This window comes from Solanum dulcamara, chromosome 2 (genome assembly GCF_947179165.1).
Source record: "Solanum dulcamara chromosome 2, daSolDulc1.2, whole genome shotgun sequence".
Taxonomy (NCBI): domain Eukaryota; kingdom Viridiplantae; phylum Streptophyta; class Magnoliopsida; order Solanales; family Solanaceae; genus Solanum; species Solanum dulcamara.
Genome location: NC_077238.1, coordinates 5,985,209 through 5,996,455, shown reverse-complemented (window position 1 = coordinate 5,996,455; position 11,247 = coordinate 5,985,209). Strand labels below are relative to the sequence as shown.

Here is an 11,247-nt window from a genome sequence, read left to right as displayed (position 1 = left end):
GGAACACAGAGTATCCCTCAAAGTTCAGAAACATTTTTAAAGCTATTCCTTTGGTTACATTGTGGCAGATATAGAAGTGGAGGAACACAGTTATACATGGAGGGAAGATGTCCATCAACAAGGTGCTATATGAGATAAACATGATCATCTATTATTTGTGCAGAATGAGGTTCCCAGGGCAACAAAATTTACCAAGATGCATACCTTAAATTCTTCAATCTTTTGAAGAATACAGGCCTAGAATTATAAGCAAAATAGTGAAATGGGTCTTTCCTAAACAAGGATGGTATAAATGTAACACTGATGGAGCCTCCAAAGGAAATCCTGGACCAAGTTCTCTAGCATTTTGCATTAGGAATGCTACAGGTGATCTCCAGTATGAAGCAGCAAAAAGAATACCAGATGGTTCGAGCTTGGTTGCAGAGGCAAGAGCAATACGTGCAGGGCTCCAATACTGTGTTACACACACATTGCTGCCATTAGTGTTGGAAATTGACTCTTTGACTATGAAAATGATCTTAACAGAACAGTGGGAGGCTCCATGGAGTATATCAATGATCATAAATGACATCTCAAAGCAGAGGAGGGATAAGGAAGTGAGGGTGGAGCATGTTTTGAGAGAAGGAAATGGACTGACTGATTTTTTAACTAACTATGCTTTTGATTTTGTAGGAGATCATCACTTTGACAACTTTACTTCACTCCCTGCGAAAGCAAAGAGAATTTTAAACACAGAGAAACTACTCATACCATACATGAGGATTAGACCAGCCAAAGATCATCACATATATGTTTCTTAGCAAATGTGAAGACCAACAACAACACACAACATCTGCATAATAGCAGATAAACTACGGAGCTGCGACAATGGATAATATTTCAATTCTTTCCAAGATGTTTGCAATTACATCACAAGGAATATGGAGAATTTCTACTCCATCCTGGAAGTCTGAATAAATATTCTTTTGACTTGGAACCATAGCACCTGGTGAGAGTTTATAGGTGTCGAAAATGGTAAAAAGTCAAGGCCAGAGGATCTGCAGCAGGATACTCTCCATACTACTACATTGGATGTAATACCTTCATCACCTTCTGTAATTTTCATATTAGGATAGTTATTTTGAACTTTCTTTTCTTTTACCTTATGTACTGATATATTCCTTTTCTAATATACTACCAAAAATTTTCTTTGGTAGCCAAAAAAAAAAAAAAAAAAAAAACATATAGTTTCCTCAAGGAGTGAACATATTTGTTAAAGATAGTTGAAAACAATACAGTAAATTAGTCAGAACAACATTTAGATTTCCTCCCATACAACTAAAAAAGTTTCAGAAAGATATTCATCGGTCTGTATCTAGCTGAGCACGCTTCATATTGAACATTTACAGAGTTGGATTGTGTCTTTTGATAGGCTACTATAAGCTCATGGAGTTTATCCTTCAAGCATCATCTTTGCAGCATCGACTAATACTGGACGAAGATCATTAGGAGCTCGACCAAGCACAGTGTATCCTTCCTTGTCCTCAATGTCAACATCTGCTCCATGTCTTATGAGGAGCAAAGCTACCTGTCAATAAAACGTAATAACAATGTGTGTTACTGTTTGTCCCGTAATGTAGTAATAATTCTAAGGAAGTTTTGGCTCCTTAAACATGTTATCTACAACCAAAAAGTTTTTGCAATAATAGGAAGCACAATATTATGAATCAAACAAAAGTTATGGAAAAAACGATGGTCTACTAGGCGTTTCCACTTCACTGACCAACCAGGTCACAACCCTTGGTGTGTCTTTTTGTTTTTGCACATTGGTAATACGAATAGAATCAAAGCTTCACTTAACTAAACGTAGCATGAATATTAAAGGTATCATTAGTATCCACCTGCTGCAATTACATTCCCGTGTAACTAAATGTAGCATGAATAAATTGGATGATTTTGGGTGAGCTTTTCAGAGGACAACTTCATAGGTGAGTAACGCAGAGTTTCATACCGAGTTTCTGAGGAAACAACTTTGTTTAGATATAACTTGGTTTCAGTGATTTGACCTCAGGCATAACAAAGAAAGGAGAGAAAAGGATGGAACTGTTATTTCTTGGGACAATTTCAAATATATACAATAAACTAATTAGTTTACAACAAATATAGTCATGTTTTATTTAAATAAAAAATAGCCAAAAATCATAGAAAATATACAGTGTATATGTAAATATACATGATTTAAACCCTGAATATACATTATGATACACTCTATACATGAAATATACACTGGGTATATATGAATATACACCGAATGACCCTTTTTTTTGGTAATTAATATGACCGAATGGCCCATCTACTGTAATTAGCCCTTATTTCTTTTCCAAATGGGAAAGTGGGCTGAAGTAGTAGAATAACGAGAAAGGAGCCGCATAAGATGAAGGGTCCTTCCACAGACCAAATGAAAAGGTGTAATTACTTAGAAAGGGCAGCACGAGATTTCTGATACTTAACATGCTTAAGTATTCAAGAAAAGAAGAACGACGATCTCCCTTATCACCCAAAAAAAAAAAAAAACTGCACTGTTCACTTGTCAGATATCTATGAGGCCGTTTGGATTTGGCTTATAAGCTGCTTATAAGTTATTTTCAGCTTTTTTTGAGTGTTTGGCTGGCCAACTTAAAGTCATTTTGTGCTTAAAATAAGCCCCAATAAATAGTTGGGTTTATTTGGATGAACTTATTTTAAGCAATTTATAAGTTGAAAACAGCTTATAAGTCAAAAAAAAAAAGTTGGCCTGCACCTACTTTTTTTTTTAACTTATAAGCAGTTTTCAACTTATAAGCTGTTTAAAAATAAGTCAATCCAAACAGGCTATATGAGCCATGTGAAATCATATATTTAAGACCCTTCCGATCTATATAGCTCATGAACAATATTTGAGACATTTAACCCGTGTAAAGGAAATAACTTCTGCATAATTACCTCCTTATTGCCGCATACAACAGCAGTCATCAACGGTGTTTCCCCTGCCTTGTCAACTTCATCAACTTCAGCGCCTTCCTCAATTAATAGTTCGCACAGCTCAGAGTTCCCAGTGCTAGCTGCACGATGCAATGGGGTGCATCCTACCTATATCACATGTTAATAAAACCAACAGCAAGAAGTTATCAACACCCTAACTTTCAAATATATTTTTAACCATAATAAGCTTTTCAAGAAGATTAGTAGTCCAAAGCATAAGATTACAAGCCTTGTCTTTTGCATTGATCTTAGCACCATGTGAAATCAAAAGTTCAGCTATTTTCGCTCGACCCTTGCTAGCAGCATAGTGAAGAGCAGTGCGACCACCATCATTTTTCAGATTTACATCAGCACCTATTTACAAATATATTCACATTTACTATCACAAATTCATGGCTCAACCATTAAATGAGTGAACTAAATTCATTGAAACTGTTTAAACAATGCTGACCAAAGCAGGTACACTTTCACAGGTCACTCCTTCAGTGCAACAGCAACAAAGTCCTCATAGGATACACGAGATTAAAGGTAACAAAAACATATTTCTGATATAAGGATAACTTATTTCATCTTACAAAACTGCAATGCAATAGATTTTGTGAGAACATGGAATCCTATCTGAATATTGGAGAAATAGTGAAATACACGAACGCATAGATGGATTGGCACAGACTATTACAATTCAGTTTCTGCTGTGAATCATTTGATTACTAGATGCTGACCCCCGTAATGTCAGGTAGGCAAAATGCAAAAGATTTGTATATAAGTGAACTGTACAAATTCAATAATGCTATTTTTTTTACTGTACAGCCATGATCCATCTGTGTTTAGCACATCAATTCAATTTCTTCTACTCCTTAAAATCCACAAGTCAATGGAATTACTGCACACAGATTAATTAAATTCCAAAAGGCTGATAATTCTTTAGAAAACCATTCTCTTAAATGCATAGAAATCTTTTCGGATCTTTATTTTCATTTTACATATCATTTCAGTTTGTAGAAATAAAATCTCTATATGGCATAGATCAAGTGTTCAGCTTAGTAAAACACAGCAAATTGTTATACTACTCACCTCTTCTTAGCAAAATCTTCACAATTTCCACATTACCACTGCTTGCTGCAGAGTGCAACGGCACCCAACCTTCTTCATCACCACTATTTATACCACTCACTGAGGGATCAGCAGCTGCAAGAATCTTCACCACCTAAATGCCATTACCAAAACCCAAATTCCACAAAGTTATTACGTCAACCCCGATATTCAACATTGTAAACATCACATTCAGGAATTAGATACAATTTGTACACACTCTCTCTCTCCCTCCCCAATTTGTTTTGACTCCATTTCTACTTGGAGAATCAAACATAAAATTCTTTTACTATGACTTTTCACATGTCGAAAAAAATGTGATTTATATCAGTCCCCCTTTTATCCAAATAAATTTTTTAACACTTTCCCTTATTGAAAATCGATTAGACTAACTTCCACAAATAGATATGGCTAGACTAATTTATTTTTTACTAAAACAAAAGTACAATAAGCTACAATTCTCTGTATCAAATTGGTAATATGATACATGGGCCTATTCCTATTTCGGTTCTTATACATGTTGCTACTATGGTAGCAGCAGGAATTTTTCTTGTAGCTCCGCTTCTTCCTCTTTTTCAGAGTTATACCACATTTTAAAACAAGAGTATTAGTTTTAGCGTCCGTACACTCGCTGACTGCCACCATTATTTAGGGAAGACAGATGCATTTCAATCCTGCCCTTTTACCACTACAGATTGCTTCATTTGCTTTGTTTATCTTGCTATTTTGTTGTTGTTATTTTCCTTTCAATCCTACTTTGATTACACTTCTTTTGACCCGAGGCCTGCTTTGAAACAATCTCCCCCCTCCCCCCACAACAAAGGTAGGGTAAGGTGTGCGTACAGATGCATTTCAAAATATTGGTTAAAGTCCACAAAGTTTAAATCTTGGACAGGGAAACACATCAAACATGTAGATAACAGGAGAGTCCTAATTTCAAAATGCTTAAATTTATAAGATTAAGAAAGTAACAAAATCCCAGTGGCGGAACCAGTATTTTCGTCAAGGGATTTTCTAAAATATGAAGAAGTAAATACACGAAGAAACCATTGAGTTGAGATTGAAGGAACCTCAGTGTGTCCAGAAGAGACGGCAACGTGAAGGAGAGAACGAGCATCTTCATTACGGAGAGCGAGGGATTTGAGGAGCTGTTCTTCAGGAAGTGATTTGAAGAGCGATGAATCACCAGATTCAGCAGCTTTGAACAAATCCTTGTCTTTGATTGGAGATGAGGGTTTTTCCGAATCCATTTTCGCCGGTATTTGTACGGACAGTCAGCCGTCAGTAGGATTTTAGCTGGCGACGGTGGGGTTTGAGACTGATACTGTGAATTCGCCGATGTCAGTAGTTTTGAGATGACGTGGAGGGTAATATGGGAATTTAAATTCCTACTCACAAGTCAAGAAAGAAATTACAAAATATAAATAAAAAAAAGAAAATGCTACGCTAGTATTTCATTTTTTTCCAATTATTTGTTACCAGAGATCTATGAATATTAATTTTAATTAATCGAACTATAAAATATTAGAATTCAAAAACTACTTCCCTCTCGACTCTATAATCTCACCTTTGGAATATCCAACAAAATAAGAATTTATAGAATAAATCAAACCATCGTACCAATCGTTGAATCATGAGTAAAAAAATTTTTTTAATTTTTTTTCATTTCGATTTAATATTAGTATATCATTCTCAAATGAACAAATTAATAAAGTGAACACAACTAAATGTTTCTTTGACAAAGGCAGAATATGAAGATACGTCCCAATAACTTTTTCAATTTGCATATGATATATGAATAAGTTATTATAAGTATAAAACTTAGAAATTTTTAGTTACAAGATGATAATACCTTGATCGATCGAGTAGCATTCAGGACAATCATAAAAAGAGTAGAAAATCTCACAATCTATAATTGTTGAATGATGAATACACATGTATTTAAATAATGGCGAAATTCATTGGTGGCCCTCTAAAGTTGGCACCAACTTTCACTTAGACACCTCAACTAGGCTTTGTTCATTTTAGACACCTCAAGTAAGGCTCCGATGTGTCATTTTGACACTTTTTTGACAATCACCAAAATATATTAAGTGTGTGTAATGCACTGCCTGATCAGGGGCGGACCCAGCATGTATCCAGGGATTCATCCGAACCCCCTTCGGCGAAAAATTATACTATTTATACATGATTAAAATATTTTTTATGTATAAATAGTAGATGTCGAATCCCCTTCGACTAGTTCGTGTGTCTACTTTTTTAGATTTTGAACCCCCTTATTAAAAATCCTGATTCCGTCACTGAGTCTGACGTGTCAAAAGCAGCAAATTAAATAAAGACACGTGACACATATATATATATTATATCAAAAATAATTATCAAATAATGACTTTTGAATAGAAAAAATGACTAATAATTTAATGGCACGTGCCATTTTTTTTATCCAAATAATAATTTAAAAAAAAAATAAAAATTAACAACTATTAACCCCCACCCCCACACCCTATCAATGGTCTTCCAACACCACCCACCCGCCGTCGTCTTCCAACACCACCTTTTTTCATTCCATATACAAATGAACATACATACATCCTCAATTTCATCTCCATCATTGTCTTTTTTAAGAAAAATATTATTTCTTTTTTACCCTTAATTTTCACTAATTTGGTAAATTCACATTGGATTTCTATTGATTTCTTCATTGTCCAGCAAAAACGAAAGTAAAGGGTGTCCAAAACTGTAAATACTGAAAGCAGGGGCCGGCGACGAAGCAACAATCGGAGGAGCCACCCACCGCCACCATCTCAACCGGAGATAAACATAAAATTACTAATAAACATAAAAACCCCACAAATGAAAGCACATTAAACAAGAAAAATTACTAAAATCCAGAACCGATTTGTGAGATAGTAAAATGAAAGGTTAATTGATAAGTAGGAGGTATGATTGACAAAAATAGAGGTAAATAATCAAAACAAAATCGTGCTAATTGATTTTGCAAAAGAAGAACAACAAATGAAGAAGAAGAATGCTAAAAAATGAAGAAGAAGAACAAAAAAAAATTATGAAAAAACACTCTTCACGCGCTTAAAATGGGTGCAGCACACGCAATATGCCAAATCAGCACAAAGTGTCAAAATGACACATCGGAGCCTTACTTGAGGTGTCTAGGTGAAAGTTGGTGCCAATTTTAGAGAGTCACCAATAAGTTTCGCCTTAAATAATTATTATTCTGTAAAATTAAAATACGATTAAAAAAACAACAACAACAAGGTGACCTCAAAGGGGTGACCTGAGAAGACAAGTATATTTGGTCCATCAATTGCAAAAATATAAGGACCAAAATGCACCTGTGTTCCCATGCACACTCCTCTGGGGATTCACCATTGTTCATTATCATTCACAATATAATGAGAAGCCATTGACATATGTTTGGAATTTATTTATAATGTTTATTGTGAACTAATTGGAACATCACAATGTGGTCATTCTATCAACACAAGGAGAATATATGGATACTATGTTGTCATTTTTATGAAATCATTACTGTAATAATAACCTATAGTTTAATATTCTTAAAACTGCCCTAATTATTAGCTTAATAAACAAACGCTACAATAACATAGTGACCGTTAGATAAATGGGGGAGCTAATAGGCGAAAAGGGTTCATTCGAATCTCTCTCGCCTGAAAAGCACGTTATTTCATACTGACATACACACATAGAGAGAGAGATAGGGTCGTTTGGTGTTAGCTGATGAAAAATAATTGATATTCTATCCATTTTAAAATAATTGTCACAATTTTATTTTTAAGAGCAAAAGATATGAATTTTGATTAATATTTAAGATGTATTTTTTTGTCATATTGATATGAGAAAAATTACAATTTATAGTATTTTTCGTATAGTTTTTGAATGTCTAAATTTTAATTATAAAATATTAAATTAAATTATTAACCTAAATCTAATTTAGTTTTAAAAATTAATTAAATTAACTCTCGAGAATTGAAAAATGAGAATCATTTGGAACGAGGGAGTAATTAAGTATTAAAATTAATTATAAAAATAAGCAATTATGTGTTTGGTTAAAAGGTGACGATAAGCATTTTTCTGCAATTTCTTTGAATCTACTTTTTCTAAAAAAAAATATTAATTTAAAAACAATTTCACATTGAAAAGGACAAATGATGAAAAAAAAAAAAGGAGAAGAATATTAGGAAGAGTACAAAAGATGTAAAACTGTAGAAAGTTTGATCAAATCAAAAGTTTGTATAAATTATAAAATTATAAGTTAGAGATAATCAATTTATAATTTTTGATTGATCATTTAGCTTATCGATATTTTTAATGCTCGCCAATTATTAAATAAACAAAAACAAATATTTACATAATGTATGTTAGCCAAACATTTTCATAATAAATACGAAATTTTCTTAATAAAAATTTTGATTTCGCCTCTAAATATACCATTGCTTTAACTCAGTATATGATACAATAAGTACAATTTAAAATGTCCCTTTTAAACCATCAACCTCTCACTCAAATTGATTGCTTCTCCTTTTTTTTTTCTTGATTTGTTTTGTTTAGTGACTCATCTTTCATTACTTGTTCCAATTAAATATATCATGGTTCTTTTGTCATTGTCATATGCTCCACCTCCAAATTCTCTTTTGGAAAAGTTATAATTGGACCTCATGTTTACAACTTTTCTGTTTTGCAGCGTTTATCCATCTGTCAGATTAATATTCAGTCGATTAAGCGATATTAAATTAAAATATAAGTATTTAAAATATATTAATCACTAATCAAAATCATATAAAATTTGATATTATTAAAAAAAAATGATCGTGGTATCCCTTTATGATTAATATTTTTGAATTATGATAAAATTCAATATAATTAATTCATAATCTAGCATGTACGACATACCTACAAAATTCTCAATTTTACGAGAATTTTTATGAAAGTCTTTATTTCCTTCTCTTTGATAGATGTTTAATCCACATATAAAAAAATCGAAGATATAAAAAAACATATAGGACACGTAATCATGATCCATCAATTCATTCTTAATTGTTAAAAAAACATATAGGACACGTAATCATGATCCATCAATTCATTCTTAATTCAAGAATAATATTTTTAATAAATTTATTGAAGTGTGTGATTATTTTATTTTAAAAATTAAATTATTAAAGAGAAAATATTTTTATTTATTAATTATATGCTCAACATCTTTTTGAGCCACATATGTTTTGTATTATAGGAGTGACACTTGTGACTAAACTTGGCAACTTGTATTTAAGGTCCTTTTCAAGAGTATTAGCCTGTTTGAATTGACTTATTTTTAAGTAGCTTATAAGTTAAAAATTGCTTATAAATTTAAAAAAAAAAAAAAAAGGTGCAGGTCAACTTTTTTTTTTAACTTATAAGCTGTTTTCAACTTATAAACTGCTTAAAATAAGTTCATCCAAATAAACTCAACTATTTATTGGGGCTTATTTTAAGCACAAAATAATTTTAAGTTGGCTAGTCAAACACTCACAAAAAAGCTGAAAACAGCTTTTAAGCCAATTCAAACGGCCTCTATGAGTAAGTTCTTAGTGCACACTTTTATATTTTAAAACTAAACATTTACACTTTCTACATTCTGGAAATCCTACTTATACCTCTTATGAGATATATCCAAAATTAAATATATTAAAATATAATTAAAAATTCTTTTATAAATTTAGGCATAATATTTATTTGGATATTGTCTTGAATTTAATGTAGTCTAAATTATTTTATGAATTTGAATTCAATAAAATTTAAATGCTTACAGAAATATAGAAAACTTAGGCAAATTTTTTTTAAAAAAAAAATCTCCACTGATTGAATTTTCAGATGAACAATCATTAATTCAACATATCAAAGAAAAGAAAAACAAAAAAGCTTGACTACATAAGATCCTAAATATCCATCAAATACTTTTGAAACACATTATCTTGGAAAGAACTTAATATGGGTTGTGGGGGAATTAAGGATGATTGACATTCTTTTGCTCCGAATTAAATATTTCAGATTTGAGTTACTGAAATTAGAAATAATCTTGTTGGGAGTGTCGCCTCTAAAAATGTATCTACAATGCGTGAATTCAAATTTAATCAGACTTCATTATGAATACTGAATATCGAATACCGAATAAAAAAGTAGAAGATATTAGAGTTCAACACTATAAGGCAACAACATAACTAACGGGGTCATTGTGTCACAAGTTGTGATTAAAGGTGGCAATTTCAGCCCATATAAATGAAAGAAGTTAGTAAAAATTTACAAAAAGTACCTCGATCGAGTAGCATTGAAAGATGATTGTAAGTAGAGTAAAAATCTCACGATCTATATAATTATTGTGATACATTAAAACTAACTAACTAACTAAATAAATAACAAGGTGTCCCCAAAGGGGTGACCTGGGAACACAAATATATTTTGGGTCCAAAATTTGGAGGGAAAAAAAAAGACCAAAATGCACTTGTGTTCCCATGCACACTCCTTTAGGATTCACCATTGTTCATCATCATATCTTCAATAATATGAATACATCAACATATTTTATGGCCTTTTTTATACTGCTATTTTGTGAAACGAATTGGAGCATCACAATGTGGTCATTCCATAAAAAGAAAACAAAAAAAAAAGATGTGGTCATTCTACCAACACAAGGAGAATATAGTGTTGTCATATCTGTGAAAAAACATAGTAGTAATTAATGAAGTATAGAATTAATACTATAAAATTGCACTCAATTTAATAAGAGAATTTCGCATTATGATTCTGTTATTGAATAACATAGTAATAAGAGCATTTTGAAAAAAATATAATAATTATATTTTCTATTCAAATTTAGAAAAATTTAAGCAAATATTTCCAGATCCCACGTCGTGGGATCAAACTGGATTGTTGTTGTTGTATCTAAGCAAATATAGCTACTATATAGTACATAATTCCAATTTAAAAATATTACCTAACATAGCCTAGCAGTGATATGTGTCTCACTTATACAATACTTAGGCCTCATTTATTTGTACTTAATGAAAATATTAATCTTAATAATTCAAATCTTAGTCATTAAGTCTGTTTGTTTTCAAAATTTGAATCTTAAGCATTCATATC

The 11,247-nt window shown here is 31.9% G+C and overlaps 1 protein-coding gene across 1 annotated transcript; it reads right to left on the bottom strand.

Moving 5' to 3' along the window:
- Nucleotides 1-1,224: 1,224 nt before the first annotated feature.
- Nucleotides 1,225-5,363, bottom strand: LOC129880109 (uncharacterized). Its single transcript, XM_055953988.1, has 5 exons — nt 5,163-5,363; nt 4,075-4,207; nt 3,230-3,354; nt 2,962-3,108; nt 1,225-1,567 (listed from the first exon to the last, which is right to left on the bottom strand). The coding sequence occupies exons 1-5, from the start codon at nt 5,340-5,342 to the stop codon at nt 1,433-1,435; spliced, it is 720 nt and encodes a 239-aa protein (XP_055809963.1). The 5' UTR covers nt 5,343-5,363; the 3' UTR covers nt 1,225-1,432.
- Between the last annotated feature and the right edge of the window lie 5,884 nt (nt 5,364-11,247).

Coding starts and splice junctions, on each gene's coding strand:
- LOC129880109 (XM_055953988.1), bottom strand. CDS start 5,342: ATGGATTCGGAAAAACCCTCATCTCCAATCAAAGACAAGGATTTGTTC. Junction 3,355..4,074: donor GAAGATTTTGCTAAGAAGAG/GTGAGTAGTATA, acceptor ATTTGTAAATAG/GTGCTGATGTAAATCTGAAA. Junction 1,568..2,961: donor TTGTATGCGGCAATAAGGAG/GTAATTATGCAG, acceptor TTTTATTGACAG/GTAGCTTTGCTCCTCATAAG.